Source organism: Coregonus clupeaformis, chromosome 12 (genome assembly GCF_020615455.1).
Source record: "Coregonus clupeaformis isolate EN_2021a chromosome 12, ASM2061545v1, whole genome shotgun sequence".
Lineage (NCBI taxonomy): Eukaryota > Metazoa > Chordata > Actinopteri > Salmoniformes > Salmonidae > Coregonus > Coregonus clupeaformis.
In genome coordinates, this window is record NC_059203.1 from 52,599,930 (window position 1) to 52,622,575 (window position 22,646).

Consider the following 22,646-nt stretch of genomic DNA (forward strand, 5'->3'; position numbering starts at 1 on the left):
AAGACCTCAGAAAAATAATTGTAGACCTCCACAAGTCTGGTTCATCCTTGGGAGCAATTTCCAAACGCCTGAAGGTACCACGTTCATCTGTACAAACAATAGTACGCAAGTAGAAACACCATGGGACCATGCAGCCATCATACTGCTCAGGAAGAATCTCCTAGAGATTAACGTACTTTGGTGTGAAAAGTGCAAATCAATCCCAGAACAACAGCAAAATACCTTGTGAAGATGCTGGAGGAAACAGGTACAAAAGTATCTATATCCACAGTAAAACGAGTCCTATATCGACATAACCTGAAAGGCCGCTCAGCAAGGAAGAACCCAGATCGTACTTTTTGGAGAAATGTCCTCTGGTCTGATGAAACAAAAATAGAACTGTTTGGCCATTATGACCATTGTTATGTTTGGAGGAAAAGGGGGGGAGGGCTTGCAAAACAAAGAACACCATCCCAACCGTGAAGCACGGGGGTGGCAGCATCATGCTGTGGGGGTGCTTTGCTGCAGGAGGGACTGGTGCACTTCACAAAATAGATGGCATCATGAGGAAGGAAGATTATGTGCATATATTGAAGCAACATCTCAAGACATCAGTCAGGAAGTTAAAGCTTGGTCGCAAATGGGTCTTCCAAATGGACAATGACCCCAAGCATACTTCCAAAGTTGTAGCAAAATGGCTTAAGGACAACAAAGTCAAGGTATTGGAGTGGCCATCACAAAGCCCTGACCTCAGCCTATAAAAAATGTGTAGGCAGAACTGAAAAAGCGTGTGCGAGCAAGGAGGCCTGCAAACCTGACTCAGTTACATCAGCTCTGTCAGGAGGAATGGGCCAAAATTCACCCAAATTATTGTGGGAAGCTTGTGGAAGGCAACCCGAAATGTTTGACCCAAGTTAAACAATTGAAAGGCAATTCTACCAAATACTAATTGAGTGTATGTAAACTTCTGACCCACTGGGAATGTGATAAAATAAATAAAAGCTGAAATAAATAATTATAATTATTCTGACATTTCACATTCTTAAAATAAAGTGATCATCCTAACTGACCTAAGACAGGGAATTTTTACTAGGATTAAATGTCAGGAATTGTGAAAAACTGAGTTTATATGTATTTGGCTAAGGTGTATGTAAACTTCTGACTTCAACTGTATGTGGTGTTTGCGTGTGTTATCTGGAGTGGAGCACAGCTTATTACTCTACTGCTGCCCAGGTGCCAGTTTGGCATGAGTGTGTCTGGCTGAACATTATGAGATGGAGGGAGGAGGGGGGAGGAGTACATGTGACTGAGAAATGTTTTGTGCGAATGTGAACACAAAGTAGAAAACGTGTTGTGTGTGTCGTGCTGTTATTTGTGTGTGTTTGTTAGGTGCCTGTGTGTTCAGAGATGTGTTTTTAAGGTTGTGTGTATTGAGGGTGTTAGGGGTGCATCTGTATTCACCTGTGGGATGTTTCTATTCCATCTTTAAGAGCAAGACTCTTTGAATGGATCTCCTCCTTCAGCAAGGCAGACCTCGGAGATGAACACCTCACGCCTTACTCCAAAGGCGGCCCACTATCCAGTAGCCAGTGAGTAACACACACACACACACACACACAGACCTGACATACCCAGAATGAGGACATGCTCCCTCTGTGTGGGGGAAGTATAAGAGAGCTAGCTTAGCGCTAATCTCCTGTGCTATTTGGCTGGCCCATGCTAATACTACGCTACGATGCTAACATGGATGCAGAGGAGATTGAAGGGAGGAGAAAGGAGGGGGCTAGCATGCTACAGCTAATGCATGGCTGATGTGAACGGGTGTGTGGTTTTCCAGTAGTTTGTAATGTCTGCAGTCTGAGCAGCTTCTGAACTGAGAGTAGTCAACCACAGCCAACACACGCACACAGGCACACACACACACACATACACACAGCACAACCACTGCCAATTTATCTGACCAGGGAGAGGGGAAAAGGGGAAGAGAGGAGGAGAAAAGATGGGAAGGAGAGGAGGGGAAGAGTGTGCTCGTCTTTGGGATGGTCCCATCTGTGAGAGGGATGGTTTGTGTTAGACAACACTGTGATGAGGATCTGGGAGAAGCCTCAACCAACTCCACGCACGCACACACGCACGCACACACACACAAACACACACACATACGCACATTGCTGTTTCAGCCCGTACGTCTCTGGATGGCAGTAGATTTAATGTAAATAAACTGTGAGCTCTCTGTAGTAGTGTCTCAGACACGAGGCCAGGCTGGGCCAAACCACATCTGGAGCACAATCTGAACCACGCACACTAGCCTGGACCCGGTCCAAACCAGAATCAGCATCTCCGAGCCACACACACACACACACAGACAGACCTGTCTCACCAAAACAGAGCCTGCAGCCACATCTCAGATCAACCTCCATATGAGGGATGAGACCACCGCCACTATGCACCAATCAGACAGGGCATCTGGGTCTCTGCCCGCCCACACTGACTGAAGGGAGGGAGGGAGGGACTGGTGCTGTGTGAGGATGAACATTTAGAACAGAGGAACACACACACCATTCTGCTCTTAGCTTCATGTTAACTACGCACTTATGATACTAAAGGAACTATGGCCTTACTGTGTAACAATGGATGTTTGCTCTGTGTGTGTGCTTTTGGTGCTCAGAGGCATGGTTTGGTGGTATTGATGTGTGAGTGTCTGCTTGCTTTATTTCAGCTGTCCTTGCCTATATAGTGTGTGATGTCTGTACATTTGTAATGTCAGATTTAGACCATTCTAACCTGCTATTGCTCCCCCCCCCCCTCTCCCAGCCATGAGGAGCATGCAGGTTCCCATCCTCTCTATGGCCATGGAGAGTGTAAATGGCCTGGCTGCGAGGCGCTATGTGATGACATGGGACAGTTCATCAAGTGAGTAACACCCTGAAGCTGCATTCCCAAACTACTCTCCTCCACACAACCACTGTGTTAGTCAGTTCATGCTACAAATAATGGAAGTGGCCCAAGAGATTGGCACATTCACTCTTTCTAGCATGACTTTCTAATGACTAGTGTAGGACTCGTTCTACCAACAAACTAGCTGGCGCTGAGTGTAAGTCAGTGTAGCGTTCTACAGCCTTCATTTAACCCCCTAGAGTTGATTGACGCACCGGTGCATCAATCTAAGTTACATAACAAAACAATTCCCATCAAAATCTGTCAGTTTAAGCTAGAGATATCCGTTTTTTTGCATTGGATGTGTCTCAATCCACCGCAACCGCCTATGTCGCACTTCTGCATCTGAGGTGAAAGGTGGCAGAGCTAGAGCGGTGTTTGTCAGACCATGAGACATCCCGGAAATCGGTCTTCTCAAGAAAATGTCTGTAGCGTCCGAACGGTTTGACCTATAAACTATTATGACCCTTCTTTGGAAAGGGGAGACTCTCACGAACACGATGGTGTTCTCCGTTTTGTGTCACGGGACAACTGTCACAGGACTTGTCTGAAGGTAATCGGTACCAGTAAAAAAAAGAAAAAATGGAAGTATGAAGGTCGTTGTGTGCCTACCCCAACAAAGGGGTTAAATATGTGCATAAATATAAATATAAATATTTTCTGATTTTTATAAAAAATCTCCTAGTATTTAGGACAGACACTTCAAAACCTTGTTTCTAATTATTTATTTAGTTTGTCCTTTTTGCCATTTATGAATGTGTTATTCAATGGGTTTCTATGTACTTTAGTAGTAAAGGCCAAAATCAATATTTATCAAATAATTTGTTTATATACAGTACCAGTCAAAAGTTTGGACACACCTACTCATTCAAGGGTTTTCTTTATTTTTACTATTTTCTACATTATAGAATAATAGTGAAAACATCAAAACTATGAAATAACACATATGGAATCATGTAGTAACCAAAAGTGTTCAACAAATCAAAATAGATTTAGATTTTAGATTCTTCAAAGTAGCGACCCATTGCCTTGATGACAGCTTTGCACACTCTTGGCATTCTCTCAACCAGCTTCACCTGGAATGCTTTTCCAACAGTCTTGAAGGAGTTCCCACATTTGCTGAGCACTTGTTGTCTGCTTTTCCTTCACTCTGCGGTCCAACTCATCCCAAACCATCTCAATTGGGTTGAAGTCGGGTGATTGTGGAAGCCAGGTTGTCTGATGCAGCACTCCATCACTCTCCTTCTTGGTCAAATAGCCCTTACACAGCCTGGAGGTGTGTTGGGTCATTGTCCTGTTGAAAAACAAATGATAGTCCCACTAAGCGCAAACCATATGGGATGGCGTATCACTGCAAAATGCTGTGGTAGCCATGCTGGTTAAGTATGCCTTGAATTCTAAATAAATCACTGACAGTGTCACCAGCAAAGCACTCCCACACCATCACACCTCCTCCTCCATGCTTCACGGTGGGAACCACACATGCGGAGATCATGCGGAGATCACAAAGACACAGCGGTTGGAACCAAAAATCTCAAATTTGGACTCATCAGACCAAAGGACAGATTTCCACCGGTCTAATGTTCATTGCTCGTGTTTCTTGGCCCAAGCAAGTCTCTTCTTCTTATTGGTGTCCTTTAGTAGTGGTTTCTTTGCAGAAATTCGACCATGAAGGCCTGATTCACGCAGTCTCCTCTGAACAGTTGATGTTGAGATGTGTCTGTGACTTGAACTCTGTGAAGCATTTATTTAGTCTGCAATTTCTGAGGCTGGTAACTCTAATGAAAGTATCCTCTGCAGCAGAGGTAATTCTGGGTCTTCCATTCCTGTGGTGGTCCTCATGAGTGCCAGTTTCACCATAGCACTTGATGGTTTTTGCAACTGCACTTGAAGAAACTATCAAAGTTCTTGAAATGTTCCGTATTGAATGACCTTCATTTCTTAAAGTAATGATGCTTATTTGAGCGGTCTTTTACCAAATAGGGCTATCTTCTGTATACCAACCCTACCTTGTCACAACACAACTGATTGGCTCAAACGCATTAAGAAGGAAAGAAATTCCACAAATTCACTTTTAACAAGGCACACCTGTTAATTTAAATGCATTCCAGGTGACTACCTCATGAAGCTGGTTGAGAGAATGCCAAGAGTGTGCAAAGCTGTCATCAAGGCAAAGGGTGGCTACTTTGAAGAATCTCAAATATAAAATATATTTTGATTTGTTTAACACTTTTTTGGTTACTACATGATTCCATATGTGTTATTTCATAGTCTTGATGTCTTCACTATTATTCTACAATGTAGAAAATAGTCAAAAGAAAGAAAAACCCTTGAATGAGTAGGTGTGTCCAAACTTTTGACTGGTACTGTATATATTTTGATACCTAAATGGGTCCTAAAATTCTAAATCATATAGCTAAATGATCCATAGTATGACCATCTTAAAACAATTCCATATGCCAGTTTAGCACCCCCCACTCCCCCAACATCTTAGACTCTAAAGAATTAATCATTGATCAGTTGCTATCGGTTACATCAGGCTCCCTTGGAGGAGCAGAGCGATTTGCTATTGTGTGTCCATCTACATTATTCAACAGCTCTGTCACTCTCTCTTTCTCTGTCAGCCTTCTGTCATCCCTTAATCCCTCCCCTCTGCCCCTCTATCTCTGCTCTGCTGCATGTTTCATTGGCTGCTAAATGTTTTAAGTGGTGTGTTGTGAGAGACACTTGTGAGACGGTGCTGAGAAGGTATCAAAGAATCTGAGGCTACACTTAACAAGATAGTACAAGTCACTCAGTGTGTGTGTGTGTGTGTGTCCCTCCCGTCTCTAGCTGATTAGTGTTGTGCTCCCAGAGTTCTCTGCTCTGAAGGGTCAAGCAAATTGTTTCCACGCTTCGTTAGCGGTTTACTTAATTAGCTAATTTACAATCACAGCTTTTTGTTTCCATGGCGCTAGCAAAGACATCAAACAGCAGCTCCCTCTCCATCCATCTCCCCTCTGCTTTCCTCCTCTCTCTTCTTTCTGCCTTTCTTTATCCCTCTTTCTTGTCTGTTTGCCAGTTTGGAGTCTTTAGGGATGGTGTGTGAAGCAGGAGGGGGGAAGGGGTATAGCAGGGGAGATCCGTGTGTGTGTGTGTGAGCTTGTGTGTGTGAGCTTGTGTGTACTATTGGGAATAAGGGGTAATACATCTAAGCCTGGTGTAAACAGTCAGCTGTCACTATTTGTTAGAGTGATGACACCACAGACAACATGTCACATGTACGAACACAGTCATACACACAGGCACATCCATACACACTGTTTGATCCACTGAGATCCTGATATCTCTACTACTGTAAGCTTCAGGACAGTCCAACTGCCGCTACCACATAACGAACACCTAACAAACCCATTATGAACCCTTTAACAGAGGCCTAACGAACCCTTAACCAAGGCCTAACCAAAACAATGGTCCGTAAGGGAGAGAAACTGTCTTTCTAATGATCAACTCTGAGCTGATATCACCAGGGATAGTGTGTATTAACACGGCATGGTACACACACACACAGATAGACAGAGAGAGAAGTGTGTTGTGAGATGATGGCAGCGGACAGTCAGATCAAAGCCAGAGGCAGGCTGGGAAAGTTTGGAGACGAAAGCTGTTGTTTGGTGTCTCATTTCACACAGCCTCAGGGCAGATGGAGGGAGAGAGGAACCAAATGGTGACAGATAATGCGCGCCCCTCCAGCCTTCCTTAGTCATCGCTCCGGGCAGAAAGAGAAGAGAAGAGACGATAGGAGACACTCTCCTATTTCCAGCTCTTTTCTTTAATCTGATCTGTGATCTCTCTCTTTCTCTCCCCCTTTCCTCTCTTCCCATCACCTCTTTTCTTCTTTTCTCCTCTCCTCTTCTATCTAATATTTTTTGGGGGCATAGTAGAGATATTCACTAATTTCTCCTCCCCTCCCTCCCGTCTCTCTCGCTCTGTCAGTGCTGTCTGGTATAGTACTCTGTTGGCTGTGGTTAGTGGGGCTGAGGGTAATGTGTAATGTGGGTTGAATCTCTGTCTGAGAGGGCTGAGGAGTAAACAGAGACTCATTGTCGGGACGCACGGAAAAAACCCTGCTACTGTTTATGACTGAGCCACAGAGAGAGAGGAGGGAGAGAGAGAAGGGAGAGGGTAGAGAGAGAAGAGAGAGGAGGGAGAGAGAGAAGAGAGTGAGTTAGAGTGGGAGATTGGAAAGAGAAAAAGGAAAAAATTGTGTTAGGTTACAGAGGGTGGGCGAGTGAAGAGAGAGAGAGTTAGGGAGTGGAGGAGTAGAGAGAGAGTTAGGGAGTGGAGGAGAAGAGAGAGAGTTAGGGAGTGGAGGAGTAGAGAGAGAGTTAGGGAGTGGAGGAGTAGAGAGAGAGTTAGGGAGTGGAGGAGTAGAGAGAGAGTTAGGGAGTGGAGGAGTAGAGAGAGAGTTAGGGAGTGGAGGAGTAGAGAGAGTTAGGGAGTGGAGGAGAAGAGAGAGAGTTAGGGAGTGGAGGAGAAGAGAGAGTTAGGGAGTGGAGGAGAAGAGAGAGTTAGGGAGTGGAGGAGAAGAGAGAGTTAGGGAGTGGAGGAGAAGAGAGAGTTAGGGAGTGGAGGAGAAGAGAGAGTTAGGGAGTGGAGAAGAGAGAGAGTTAGGGAGTGGAGGAGAAGAGAGAGAGTTAGGGAGTGGAGGAGAAGAGAGAGTTAGGGAGTGGAGGAGAAGAGAGTTAGGGAGTGGAGGAGAAGAGAGAGAGTTAGTGAGTGGAGGAGAAGAGAGAGGGGGAGTGGAGGAGAAGAGAGGGTTAGGGAGTGGAGGAGAAGAGAGAGTTAGGGAGTGGAGGAGAAGAGAGAGAGTTAGGGAGTGGAGGAGAAGAGAGAGTTAGGGAGTGGAGGAGAAGAGAGAGTTAGGGAGTGGAGGAGAAGAGAGTTAGGGAGTGGAGGAGAAGAGAGAGAGTTAGGGAGTGGAGGAGAAGAGAGAGGGGGAGTGGAGGAGAAGAGAGAGTTAGGGAGTGGAGGAGAAGAGAAAGTTAGGGAGTGGAGAAGAGAGAGAGTTAGGGAGTGGAGGAGAAGAGAGAGAGTTAGGGAGTGGAGGAGAAGAGAGAGTTAGGGAGTGGAGAAGAGAGAGAGTTAGGGAGTGGAGGAGAAGAGAGAGAGTTAGGGAGTGGAGGAGAAGAGAGAGTTAGGGAGTGGAGGAGAAGAGAGAGTTAGGGAGTGGAGGAGAAGAGAGAGTTAGGGAGTGGAGGAGAAGAGAGAGGGGGAGTGGAGGAGAAGAGAGAGTTAGGGAGTGGAGGAGAAGAGAGAGGGGGAGTGGAGGAGAAGAGAGAGTTAGGGAGTGGAGGAGAAGAGAGAGTTAGGGAGTGGAGGAGAAGAGAGAGTTAGGGAGTGGCGGAGAAGAGAGAGGGGGAGTGGAGGAGAAGAGAGAGGGGGAGTGGAGGAGAAGAGAGAGGAGTGGAGGAGAAGAGAGAGGGGAGTGGAGGAGAAGAGAGAGGGGGAGGGGAGGAGAAGAGAGAGGGGGGAGGGGAGGAGAAGAGAGAGGGGGAGTGGAGGAGAAGAGAGAGGGGGGAGTGGAGGAGAAGAGAGAGGGGGAGTGGAGGAGAAGGGAGAGGGGGAGGGAGGAGAAGAGAGAGGGGAGAGGAGGAGAAGAGAGAGGGGGAGTGGAGGAGAAGAGAGAGTTAGGGAGTGGCGGAGAAGAGAGAGGGGGAGTGGAGGAGAAGAGAGAGGGGGAGTGGAGGAGAAGAGAGAGGGGGAGTGGAGGAGAAGAGAGAGGGGGAGTGGAGGAGAAGAGAGAGGGGGAGTGGAGGAGAAGAGAGAGGGCGAGTGGAGGAGAAGAGAGAGGGGGAGTGGAGGAGAAGAGAGAGGGGGAGTGGAGGAGAAGAGAGAGGGGGAGTGGAGGAGAAGAGAGAGGGGGAGTGGAGGAGAAGAGAGAGGGGGAGTGGAGGAGAAGAGAGAGGGGGAGTGGAGGAGAAGAGAGAGGGGGAGTGGAGGAGAAGAGAGAGGGGGAGTGGAGGAGAAGGGTGAGATCATGTTTTTGTTATTATTATCCTGCTCTTGAGTCGTCTATCTATGCCGGGATTAGCTATGCCATGACATCATTGTTATTGTTTCATTTCTTCTCTCCTCCTGATATTCCCCAACTCCCCGTTCTCTTAAAGACACACAGGGTCAAGACACACAGGGTCATGATTCTCTAAACGCCACACACACGTCTCAGAGTTGTCATGAGCAGAGAAAAAGGAATGTCCCCTGCAGTCCTTGGTCACAGATAGTCAGGAATACACGTCATATAGAAATTCCAGAAACTATTTTCATGGCACATACAATAGTTGAACACACACTCAAACACATTCAGGGTCTACCCGCTCCCTTCTCTCTCTCCCTCCTGCAAATAAAGCTGCCGATGACAGAAGATCGAGGGAGGGAGGGAGGGAGGGAGGGAGGGAGGGAGGGAGGGAGGGAGAGAGAAAGAGGGGGTAGGGAGGGAGGGAGGGAGGGATCAGAAGGTCCTGGATCCTCCCACAGCAGAGGAAACGAACAGTGCCACCATTCAGACACATAACAAACACACACACACATACACATTTCAGGGAGGCAGAAGTGTATTAAGAGTAAGTCAGAGATTAGATCCTCTCTCTGTTCCTCTGATAATGCATGAGCTAATATCCAGGTGTTGAGTGCATAGCCTAAAGAGCAGGACACACACACACACAGTCTGCTTTTACACTGAAAGGAATAAGCTTATAAGGAAATGATACACTTATAATATTATTCTTTACATAACCTCCTCTTACACACTCTCACGCAATCTCTCCTCCACTGTGTAAACTGTTTGGTTGTTTTGTTTAACACTGAGTTCAACAGTTGACTCTTTCATGTTTTGATTTTATGTTTTTTTCTGTGAGGAGGAAATCTAGTTTATACTCTGAAGTGTTTGGTGCAAGCCAACTATTGTGTGTGTTTCCGTGTGTTTCCACTTGTGTCTGTGTCGATAGGAGTGTGAAGCCCTCTGGTCTCTTGAAAACCTCTAAACAGGAAAATAAACAACTATCTACAGTCACATAAATGTGAATATTTATTTATATGAAGTCACCATTGGTCGGAATCACACAAACTGGAGCTTATGTGTCTGCTGCACACTCACTCACAACCATCTCCCTACTGTCTTCTGGGAATGACACACACACACATACACACACATACATTTACATTTTAGTCATTTAGCAGACGCTCTTATCCAGAGCGACTTACAGTTAGTGAGTGCATACATTTTTCATACTGGCCCCCCGTGGGAAACGAACCCACAACCCTGCTCTACCAAGTGAGCTACAGGGGACATACACACACACATTGAATGTGTTCCATTGAATATGTGTGAATATGGAAGAAAATAAATTACGGATTAATATGCTTTCTTTTGCTTTTCATGTAGGTTATAACCCAGTTGTATTCCTCTCCCTCTCTCTCCTCCTTCCTCTCCCTCTCTCTCTCCCCCTTCCTCTCCCTCTCTCTCTCCCCCTTCCTCTCTCTCTCCCCCTTTCTCTGCCTCTCTCTCTCTTCCTTCCCCTATCTCTTCCCCTTCCTCTCCCTCTATCTCCCCTCTCCCTCTATCTCCCCCCTTTCTCTCCCTCTACCTCCCCTCCTTCCTCTCCCTCTCCCTCTCTCTCCCCCTTCCTCTCCCTCTCCCTCTCTCTCCCCCTTCCTCTCCCTCTACCTCTCCTCCTTCCTCTCCCACTCTCTCTCCTCCTTCCTCTCCCTCTCTCTCTCCCCCTTCCTCTCCCTCTCTCTCTCCCCCTTCCTCTCTCTCCCCCTTTCTCTGCCTCTCTCTCTCTTCCTTCCCCTATCTCTTCCCCTATCTCTTCCCCTTCCTCTCCCTCTATCTCCCCTCTCCCTCTATCTCCCCCCTTTCTCTCCCTCTACCTCCCCTCCTTCCTCTCCCTCTCCCTCTCTCTCCCCCTTCCTCTCCCTCTCTCTCTCCTCATTCCTCTATCTCTCCTCCTTCCTCTCCCTCTACCTCTCCTCCTTCCTCTCCCTCTCCCCCTTCCTCTCCCTCTCTCTCCCCCTTCCTCTCTCTCTCCCCCTTCCTCTCCCTCTCACTCTCCCCCTTCCTCTATCTTTCCTCCTTCTTCTCCCTCTACCTCTCCTCCTTCCTCTCCTTCTCTCTCCCCCTTCCTCTCCCTCTCTCTCTCCCCCTTCCTCTCTCTCCCCCTTCCTCTCCCCCTTCCTCTATCTCTCCTCCTTCCTCTCCCTCTACCTCTCGTCCTTCCTCTCCCTCTCCCTGTCTCCCTTCCTCTCCCTCTCTCTCTCCTCCTTCCTCTATCTCTCCCCCTTCCTCTCTCTCTCTCTCTCTCTCCTTCTTCCTCTATCTCTCCCCCTTCCTCTCCCTCCCTCTCTCCTCCTTCCTCTCTCTCCTCCTTCCTCTTCCTCTATCTCTCCTCCTTCCTCTCTCTCCTCCTTCCTCTCCCTCTCTCTCTCCTCCTTCCTCTACCATCTCCTCCCTCTCCCTCTACCTCTCCTCCTTCCTCTCCCTCTACCTCTCCTCCTTCCTCTCTCTCTCTCCCCCTTCCCTTCCCTCTCTCCTCCTTTCTCAGGCATCTGAACAATGAGCATGCTCTGGACGACCGCAGTACAGCCCAGTGCAGGGTGCAGATGCAGGTGGTCCAACAGCTGGAGATACAGGTGGGACAAACACACACACCCACACAAACACACCCACACACAGGCATTATCTGTGTCTGTACTTGTCTGAGCCAGGCTGGGGGTTTAGTGAAAGCACTGGAGCTTGTAATTTAAAAGAGGAAAGCTGCCATCACAGGACCCCATTATAAACCTCCCAGTCCAGTCCCTCTCTACTGGGAGAGAAGGGAAGAGTACTAGGTGAAAGGAGGGAAGGAGGAGGAAGAGGGGTGGACATCAAGATGATGACGAGTGTGTGTATGCGTGTGTTTAGATTTCCGGACCTCTGAGCCCTGCCTGTCAGGACTGACACAGCAGCCAAACACAAACACCCCACAATAACCCACAAACAGCGTAGTGGCGAACCCAGGTTGTTGGGGCTGGAGCTAGGGTTAGGGTTAGCCGTGGCCCTGGTAAACGCCGTTGAGCCCCACGGCTGAAGCCACCGCTGGGGAACACAAAGTGACAGAGAGGCAGGCGGTGTCACATCACATCAGGCCTCCCGCCCTCTCCCCTTTTCCCTGCCATGTCACCTACCGCCCTGTTATAGTACCTACATACACAGATATACTCACACACACACACATCTTACACACACTCACTCAATGCTGCCATACTACTACACACACAGCCTAGTGCTGGCCTCATTCAGCCAGCTTCTCCAGGCCTCTGTCTCTCACACACACTCCTGTTCTCTAGCTAGCCCCTAACTGTGGTGTGTTGGCTCGCTGACTGAGATGTCTCTCAGTGGAAATGCAGGGAGGCGTTTCCACAGGCTACGATAGTACACACACACACACACATACGTTTCCAAAGGCTATAGCACAGCAGCTCCCACTAAACGGCAGTTAGCAATGGCGAACGGGGACGAGTGTCTGCAGGCTAGTGTGTATGTGTCTGTGAGTGTGTGTGTGTAATGTGTGAGAAAATGTTAGGTGTGTGTGTGTAGAGGGGGTTCCCGTCTCTCTCTCTGCCTGGGGAGACTGGTGCTGTGAGACAGTGAGAACAGCCCTGAGACACACACACGCACCTGCACACACACACACACACACACACACACACTACCACATGCTAAATCATAGACTAAGGGGATGCCTCTTTCTCTAACACAAACACCCATTACTTCACACCCTTCCCTAAATAGCTGTGTTTTACTGGTTTAATGGGAGGCTGATGTTGCATTGACACTGATGTGGCTTGACTGGATAATATCAAGTCCACAGTGTGAGAATAAACCAGCAGTCTATAAACATCAAGACAAACCCAGGTTGGTGTGAATGGAGCTTGAGCCTATTTCTTACTACCGTGCTTCTTGTCTATGACAATAGTAATCATTGACTCAAAAAGTACAATTTGCTGACGTGTGTGTCTGTATGGGTGTGTTTCTCAGCTGGCCAAGGAGAGTGAGCGACTGCAGGCCATGATGACCCACCTGCACATGCGCCCATCGGAGCCAAAGCCTTTCAACCAACCTGTGAGTACCTGACCTCTCACCCCTGACCACTTACCTCTCACCGTGCTGTAGCAGTTGCTACTGAAGTGTATTTGTGTTTCTCAGAGTATTGGGGTGTGTGTCCAGTCAGGCTTGGTGTTTGCGCCCTCTGTTGATCAGTGAGGCTTACAGTTGGACTTTATTCACTTTAGGGTTATCTATAGCGTTCATTATTAGTATATAAATATGCATAAGGGATGTTGTTCTTGATTTATATATGAGCACAGGTCCCTGTAATAAACTATAATGGAGTAATAATCTGATTATAAGAATTCCATAACCTTTGATCACAATACCAACATAAATCAAAAAACCACACAAGCTTTATCCAAATAAAGTATTGAAATGTGGGTGGATTTTTCGGTGTGTGTGAGCCATCCATCATTCAGTCTGCCCTGTTGAGACAGTGTGAATTTCGTCAACTAAGATAATTACTAAAATATTTGTCAAACACCTTATTTTTCAGTGGCAATTGACAAGACTAATTAGACCCAGAAAAAACTATAACTAAACCAAAAATATTTTTCATTTCAGTTGACTAAACGACGAGACGAGACAAAATGATCTCTGTGACAAAAATATGTGTACTAAGTGGACTGGACAATAGTTTTTGGAGAGATTGAGAGCTTTTCAGTAATAAGCACAATTAATATCAGCAGCACAGGTGCGCAGCGCAGTTCTATTCAGCAGTGGGAAGGACGCGTCACACCCAGCAAACACAGCCTACATTAGCTTGTGAGCTGCCGGGGAGCAAGCGATGAGTGTGGGAAGACCAGCTCCGCTTTGCCTCCGATTATACACATCGTGCAGGAGACTCTCTTGCTTCCACGTAGCTAACCAGTCACCACCAGCCTTCTAGCAAGCTACCCTTTGCCTGGTTAAGAAACACAAGCTGCTTTACGAAATTAAAAACAATAGCAGCATTGAGTTTAATAGTAAAACAACAGTCTAGCTATGTTTTTATCTCCCTTGAGTAGGCTATAGAAAAGTAGGCTCCTTGAATTTGTAGTCTCGCTCAACCCTCCCACTTTTCCCACTGCATTTCATATACAGTTTATGTAGCCAACATAGCCAAGTCTCCCTCTTTTCCTCAGAGAAAATGGCATGATTCTAGCCCTTTCAAAAGACATGACCCATAATACAGGCGCTACGTTATTTTCTTTCTATCGTGCATTAGCAGGCCGCATTTGACATTTATAAAGCATTTCGTGGGCCATTCGAAACCTAGGCTACTTGCGGACCGTTAACCATTTGTTTAGGCTTCCACAAGCTTCCCACAATAAGTTGGGTGAATTTTGGCCCATTCCTCCTGACAGAGCTGGTGTAACTGAGTCAGGTTTGTAGGCCTCCTTGCTCGCACACACTTTTTCAGTTCTGCCCACAAATTTTCTATAGGATTGAGGTCAGGGCTTTGTGATGGCCACTCCAATACCTTGACTTTGTTGTCCTTAAGCCATTTTGCCACAACTTTGGAAGTATGCTTGGGGTCATTGTCCATTTGGAAGACCAATTTGCGACCAAGCTTTAACTTCCTGTCTGATGTCTTGAGATGTTGCCACATAATTTTCCTTCCTCATGATGCCATCTATTTTCTGAAGTGCACCAGTCCCTCCTGCAGCAAAGCACACCCACAGCATGATGCTGCCACCCCCGTGCTTCACGGTTGGGATGGTGTTCTTCATTTTTCCTCCAAACATAACGATGGTCATAATGGCCAAACAGTCCTATTTTTGTTTCATCAGACCAGAGGACATTTCTCCAAAAAGTACAATCTTTGTCCCCATGTGCAGTTGCAAACCGTAGTCTGGCTTTTTTATGGCGGTTTTGGAGCAGTGGCTTCTTCCTTGCTGAGCGGCCTTTCAGGTTATGTCGATATAGGACTCGTTTTACTGTGCATATAGATACTTTTGTACCTGTTTCCTCCAGCATCTTCACAAGGTCCTTTGCTGTTGTTCTGGGATTGATTTGAACTTTTCGCACCAAAGTACGTTAATCTCTAGGAGACAGAACGCGTCTCCTTCCTGAGCGGTATGATGGCTGCGTGGTCCCATGGTGTTTATACTTGCGTACTATTGTTTGTACAGATGAACGTGGTACCTTCAGGCGTTTGGAAATTGCTCCCAAGGATGAACCACACTTGTGGAGGTCTACTATTTTTTTTCTGAGGTCTTGGCTGATTTCATTTGATTTTCTCATGATGTCAAGCAAAGAGGCACTGAGTTTGAAGGTAGGCCTTGAAATACATCCACAGGTACACCTCCAATTGACTCAAATGATGTCAATTAGCCTATCAGAAGCTTCTAAAGCCATGACATCATTTCTGGAATTTTCCAAGCTGTTTAAAGGCACAGTCAACTTCTGACCCACTGGAATTGTGATATAGTGAATTACAAGTTAAATAATCTGTCTGTAAACAATTGTTGGAAAAATTACTTGTGTCATGCACAAAGTAGATGTCCTAACCGACTTGCCAAAACTATCGTTTGTTAACAAGAAATTTGTGGAGTGGTTGAAAAACGTGTTTTAATGACTCCAACCTAAGTGTATGTAAACCTTCGACTTCAATTGTATATGTTGGCATATTTCTGTGATGTGACTAAAACGTGGCTAAAGTGAAAGCGCATTTAGTTTACTAAAATGGCCCACTGTTTTCGTAATTTTGACAATAGCTGGACTAAATCATTAGTCAAATGACAAAAGACTAGACTAAATATAAAAAAAGAGTGCCAGAATTAACACTGTGTTGAGGGATGGAGCTGTGTGTCTCCAGGCAGGCTGGCTGGCTGGCACAGGCAGGGTTGTTATTAGGTATCTAATGAATATTTCATTATTCAGATTGACGAGGAGTCTTATTAAAATATGAATATGTTGAAATTAATTGTCAATTAGAAGTGGAGTGTCTTAATTTGAGGGGATATAAATGGTTGCAGTGGAGCAGCGGGACGTTTGTGTGTGTGTGTGTGTGTGTGTGGAGCCAACGCAGGGCATCAGCTGTCGTTTGCACCTAATGGGAAATCAGGAAGAGGTGTGTCCTGTGTCGTTGTGGGAGACAAGCCTCTAGGTCAGCGATTTGAGGAGGGGGGTGGAGGGGAGGAGTCTTCAGAATGGCAACAAAACTTGCCCTCAATTGAGAGGGTTGTGGTGTTGCCTTGGTGATGTGGCCGGGTTCCAAAGCTAATGAAGTACCTGTTTTACAGAGGGATGAAAGGAGAGGAGGGAAGGAGAGAGAGAGCTGCTAGAGAGAAAGAAAGAAAGAGGCAGATTTCCAGAGCTAATGAAGTAGCAGATACAGGCCTGACCCCTAATCAGTCCGAATGGTACAGACCACTCGTCTGGAGCAGACAGGGCAAGGACAAGTAGGGGAGGAGAGGAGGGGGGATTGGTTAGGACTGGAAAGATAGAGAAGGACAAAGAGAAGGGAAGGTGAAAGAGAGAGAAGGGGGAGAGAGAAAGAGGAAGGAAGACAGAGGTCTGTATAAGATCATTCAGATAATGCTCTCTCTCTCTCTCTCTCTCTCACTCACACACGATGGTTTTAATTAGCTCTAAACTAGCAGCCCTTGGAAAAGCGTCCCTGAGTGACTCAGAGGACTGGTTTCCAGTTCCCATTGCTCCTGTGGGCTCTGCCTAATTGGGCCGAGCTGGGCCATGAAGAGAGTGTTCCACCGCTGTGTGTGTGTGACCACAGAGGCCTCCACACACACATACTCCCATCGCTTGCTTTGTTTTGCTTTTGTTCACTGAGGGCTAATTGCAGTTTGTGTCTGTGTAACTGAGTCAGAGGTCTTTGTTTTGTTCTCCACTAGCAGAGTTAATGATCTTATGATAGATATAGTCTTTGTGCCAGCTGGCATCACTCTTCATGTCTCTGTGTTTAATGTGTCTGAAAGGATTAGATAAGTCGAAGCAACATAGCTAACTGTCCATCTATCCTACCAGAGGGCAAGCTAGAACCATGAATGATGATGGTCCCTTTCTGATGATGTCACATCCTGTTTCCTTCCCCAGCTGAACCTGGCGTCCAGTGGCTCCCTGCTGAAGAGGGAGAGCGAGGCGTACCCCGAGGGTCTACCTCACCCCCCGACCTCCGCCACCGCCCCCATCACCCCGCTCCGCCAGGGCCCCACTGTCATCAGCTCCTCCAGCCTGCACTCACACTCACACTCACACTCACACCCGCACGGCGTGGGACCCATACGCAGGCGCAACGCTGACAAGTTCTGCACCCCCATCGCTTCAGGTATACGAGAGGGTATGCATACAACCCTCAAAAACACACACTTGTGTACACACAAACATTTAAATATATACAAGCATACTGGTATACACATGCTCACAAAGTCTTACTCACTGATTGACTTAAATATACACACACACACACACACACACAAATACACATATCCAGGACTAATGTGGTGTGTGTTGTCTCTGTAGAGCTGGCACAGAACTGTGAGTTCTATAAGAACGCTGATGTCAGACCTCCCTTCACCTACGCCTCTCTCATACGCCATGTAAGTCTCCTCTCCTCCTTTTATCCTCCTCTCTTCCTTTTCTCTTCCTGTCATCTCCTTTCATCTTCCTTTCCTCCTCCCCTAGCAACTCAAATTCTCTCCCCTCCTTCCATCCACCTCTCCTCCTTCTTCCTCTCTTCTCTCATTTTAGTTTTGTGAACCATTGATACCTCTGTTGAGACGTTGTCTAATGTTGTCCCCTCTCTGTCTCTCTCTAGGCCATTCTGGAGGCTCCAGACAGGCAGCTGACTCTTAATGAGATCTATAACTGGTTTACGCGAATGTTCGCCTACTTCAGGAGAAACACAGCCACGTGGAAGGTGAGTCCACACATATTCCTACACACACACTCCTCAGCATACACACATGGTCACTCACCTACTGTACATACGCTGCACATCCACACACACACAGATTAGACAATATTCCTCCTCACACATACACCCACACACTCACACACACACTCGGCAGCCTCAAAAACTGACATGGCCATTGAAACACCAAGCTGTTTTGATGATTATAAGCCATTTTACCCACAATGCCCTGAGTGGAGTGTGTGTGTGCGTAAGTGTGTGGACTCACTCCATGTGGCTGTGTTTCTTTACAGAGAGGTGTTAGATTTGACTTACCTACCCCCACCTACCCTCCCTCCCTTCCCTCCCACCCTCCCTCCCTCCCTTCCCTCCCACCCTCCCTCCCTTCCCTCTATCCCGCCCTCCCCTCTATCCCGCCCTCTTCTTCCCTCCCTCCTGGTCTTCTGGAGAGTTCTGTGAGCTCTCACATGGCCTACGAAGACGGTTCCACTTAGCTCAGTGGAAACACATCTCACTATCACAGAGCCTCATTACAGAGTCACACACACACTCAATGGCTTCTCACACAGACTCACACACACACTCTCGCAGTCTATAACTCACACACACACACAGATTCACACACACACCTGGCTAGAACCTGACAGTGTAGGTGCTGACCCATTTCTACTGAGTGTCAGCTCCTCCAGAGAGAGAGAGAGGGAGAATGAGCGAGAGAACGAGAGAGACAGACGAGAGGAGGGGTGAAGAGGGGGTGTCACGGCCCGAGCCTCGCGCTAATAGCCTTGAATTGGGAAGGGAGGCAGGAAGGTAGAGAGGGACTAAGGGAGGGAGGGAGGGAGGGAGATGCCAGCCAGGAATATCTTTGCCGCCTCATCTCACTTTTATGAAATTTTACAATTAATGTATTCTCCCGCTTCCTCTCCACCTAGGACCAGCCCTTTAAATATCTACCTTTATATATTAATATATGTATGGAGTGTCCGGAGGTTTGGCCTGTATTAAATATAGAGGAAGACGTATGTCCTTTAATGGGCCTGGTTATTTCATGAGGAGAGCAAGTGTCAGCCATGGGAAGTCATTGATCAGAGAGAGAGAGGAGAAGGAGTGAGGGAGAGGTGAACTCCAGACTGTCCAGTCAGAGAGCTTTAAACAGTGATTTAATTTCTCCAAGGTTCTGAATATGGTTGAGAACTGTTTTTTATGGGTAGAAAGCAGGGTCACATTCAGCAGAAGATATTCCAGCAAAATATAATTTAAGAGTCTGTCTTGAACATTTGGTGCCAATGTGGTACCTTTAAGAATTCTAATATCACATTAAGGATAATAATTGAAGGGGTGTACGCTGAAAGGTAAGAACTACACGTCTGTTGTGTGGGCACTGTGTCACACACATTCCACCCCCCTAACACCCCTACCCTCCTCTCCTTACCCCGAGCCTCATCCCTACCCCCCTATACGTCCCCTAGCTGTTCCCCTACCTCTCTCCAATACTACCACTAGCATTACCCATACCTCTCTTTTCCACCTGTTTTCCTTCTCCCCGTCCCCTCAACTCCCCTTTCCCACATTTACCCCTACCCTTCTCTACACACCTCTCTCCCCTCTCCTCTCCCCAACCTCTGCAGGGTGTGTTGTGTTTATGTGTGTGTCTGCTGGGTGTGTGTGTGTGTGTGGCGTGTGCTGTGACCTGCTGTAAATGACTGCTAATGTTTTAACTGTGCGAATTAGTCTTTCATCACGGAGACAAATGCAAATAGCAGAGAATAGCAGAGGAGCAGCGATGGCGGGGTGGCGGGCTGAGATTGGGGTCATACTCATTTACAAAACTGAGCATCACGGCTTGAAAGAGAAGGGGGGAGGGGGGGGGGGGTCTGGGGCTGATTATGGTTTGTGTAATTACGTGTGTGTGTGTATGTGTGTGTGTGCGCGCGTGTGTGTGTGTAATTACGGTGAGGAGTGATGCGCGCTCTGCCTGTCCCTCCCTCACGGATTAAAAAAGCGTGTCAGAGAAAATATGCGGGATTTAATTATAGACAAATTAAAATTGGTAATGAAATAGGGCATGAACAAACTCCAAACAGCAGATGAAAAGAGAGGACTGTCCCTAGGGGAGTGAGCCGCAGATAGCGGTGTGAGTGTGTATGTGTGTGGTGTGTGTGTGTAGATTGTGGCTGATTAAAGAAATGTTAAAATAAAACCAGGGGAGGGGATGCACATCCTTGTCTTATTTTCATGCCACAGACAGAATAGTGTTTTAGTGTGTGTGTCTCTACACCATGCTCCTGTGCAGGAGCCATTAGTTTACTTCTTTGTCTGAGCAGGTTTTTGTCATATTTGATTTTGTTCAGAACAACTGTAAATAACCATTACAAGGTGCTCTTTTCAGGCTGGATCTCTACATGCTTATGAAAGCAAATGATCTCCTTCATTCTCCCTCTGTCTCTCTATCTCTATCTCCCTCTCTCTGTGTCTCTTTCCCTCCATTCAGAACGCTGTGCGCCACAACCTGAGTCTGCATAAGTGTTTTGTGAGGGTGGAGAACGTGAAGGGGGCCGTGTGGACTGTGGACGAAGTGGAATACCAAAAGAGGAGACCACCAAAGATGACCGGGTACAAACTTATCACACACAAACACATTTATCTCCCACATTAATCTGCCTGCCTGCCCACCCTGGGCTCTGATGATATGTGTTTGTGATGAGTGTGTGAGGTTATAGGTGTTGTCATGTATAATTGTGTCATTATTACCAAGGGCCTGCTATGTCAGTGTGTGTGTGTTTCATATCTAAGTGTGTGCATGTGTGTGTTTCCCATTCTACGTGTTTGTTGACACCATTACTATGAAGCTATCAATGATGCAGGGTGGAGAGAGGTTTGTTAGCGTGAAGCATGTGTAAAGAAATCTTCACACACAGACACACATGGAGGACAGAGGCTTGTTAGCATGTGCAAAAATATTTTATTTCCAACTGCCAGAGAAATCAGGCCAAATTACACAATCAAACACAAACACACTTAAATAAACACACACATGCCTGCACAGCAGATATCAGAGACTGGAAACCGCTGTTGTGTGTGTGTGTGTGTGTGTGTGTGTGTGTGTGTGTGTGTGTGTGTGTGTGTGTGTGTGTGTGTGTGTGTGTGTGTGTGTGTGTGTGTGTGTGTGTGTGTGTGTGTGTGTGTGTGTGTGTGTGTCTGTGTGTGTGTGTGTGTGTGTGTGTGTGTGTGTGTGTGTGTAGTGGGTGCATTTGTTTGTTGTTTTTGTCTGGAGCAACTCCTTTGCACACATGCACTCAATGTGGGCAGCCGGTAACCTAGCGGTTAACTGAAAGGTCACTGGTTCGAATACCTGAGCCAACAAGGTGAAAAACCTTTTGGTTACTGGCCCAACGCTCTTAACCGCTAGGCTACCTGCCGCACCATGGCTGACCCTGTAAAAACAACATATTTCACTGCATCTATCCGGTATACGTGACAATATATATATATTTTTTTCTAATCTCCACCTGTTTCTTTCTCTCTTTATTTCTACCCTCCCCTCCCTCTCTTTCTCTCTCTCTCTAGGAGTCCTACTCTGGTGAAGAATATGATTTCAGGCCTGAGCTTTGGTTCCCTAAATGCCAGCTACCAGGTTAGTGTACACACATATACACACACACGCTTACACACACACTAGTTAGCAAGTTAGGCTTGTCACAGTGACACGTGTGCGGAAGCCAGTCACGATCAAGGGCACTAATATCAATTTACTCTCACACATACAGAAACACTCCACCACATACACACTCACACACACACCTCCCAAAACACACTCACACCTCCCAAAACACACTCACACACACACCTCCCAAAACACACTCACACACACACCTCCCAAAACACACTCACACATACACCTTACTCCATCCGACTTCGACTCAGATGATAGCATCAAGTATTTGTCAATTAAGGTCACTGCATGAAATTTGTGCCTGTCCTATAAAATCAATTTCAATGGCATAGAGTCACTCCTATCACACAAACACACTTTCTGGGCAAACCAACCAACAATGAACTCTCTCTCACTTTCACTCTCTTTCTCTCTCTCTAACCTCTAACCCACCAGCCCCCCACCACACGCATGCCTGCACACACACACAAGCACGCACACACCACTAAACCCTAGAGCAGTGAAGTGTAGTGTGCAGGAGCCCCCTAGTGGTTGTATGTGGTTATCCTGCAGTGTTAGTCATCCAGGCAACACTGCTTTAGACTTCAGCGTTACTGACTATCAAATCAAGGTTTATTCGTCACGTACACAGTTTACAGCAGGTATAAACGGTGCAGCGAAATGCTTAGCAAGTACTCAACAGGACTCACCAGTCAAAGTCTGTTACCGCATAAATACATGGGTTCTTCTTACTCAAAGTGTATTTGTGGATCCATAAGTACTTGAAGTCAATTGTGATGTGTGTGAGTATATTTTCATGTAAATCTGTGTGTTCCTGTGTGTGTGTGTGTATTAGGCGGCCCTTGCGGAGAGCAGTTTGACTCTACTGAACAGCCAGGGCCTGGTTAACCCCTCATCTGCCGCCAGCCTCAACATGCTGCATGGGATGGGTCACGATGACGTCAGCTCCACTGTGGAACAGGTCAACAGCAATGGCAGCTGCAGCCCTACACTCAGCCCACAGCAGTATGGGTAAGACACACACACACAAACTCTCTTACAAACACACTCCCTGTCTCTTTCTCTGTCTCTCTCTC

General features: G+C 46.8%; 1 protein-coding gene across 7 annotated transcripts in view; it reads left to right on the plus strand.

Moving 5' to 3' along the window:
• The window catches only part of LOC121577700 (forkhead box protein P4), a 174,421-nt gene that overhangs the window by 145,744 nt on the left and 6,031 nt on the right, over positions 1-22,646 (plus strand). For 4 of the 7 annotated variants that reach the window (XM_045223923.1, XM_041891494.2, XM_041891497.2 and 1 more), the window contains 10 exons: positions 1,470-1,568; positions 2,794-2,892; positions 11,496-11,583; positions 12,971-13,054; positions 17,081-17,324; positions 17,507-17,583; positions 17,802-17,903; positions 20,389-20,510; positions 21,465-21,531; positions 22,406-22,581. In XM_045223923.1, the coding sequence (XP_045079858.1) occupies positions 1,470-1,568; positions 2,794-2,892; positions 11,496-11,583; positions 12,971-13,054; positions 17,081-17,324; positions 17,507-17,583; positions 17,802-17,903; positions 20,389-20,510; positions 21,465-21,531; positions 22,406-22,581 (1,158 nt within the window). The remainder of the gene's footprint in view (positions 1-1,469; positions 1,569-2,793; positions 2,893-11,495; positions 11,584-12,970; positions 13,055-17,080; positions 17,325-17,506; positions 17,584-17,801; positions 17,904-20,388; positions 20,511-21,464; positions 21,532-22,405; positions 22,582-22,646) is intronic. The other 3 variants (XM_041891496.2, XM_041891498.2, XM_041891499.2) reach the window with 1 other exon arrangement.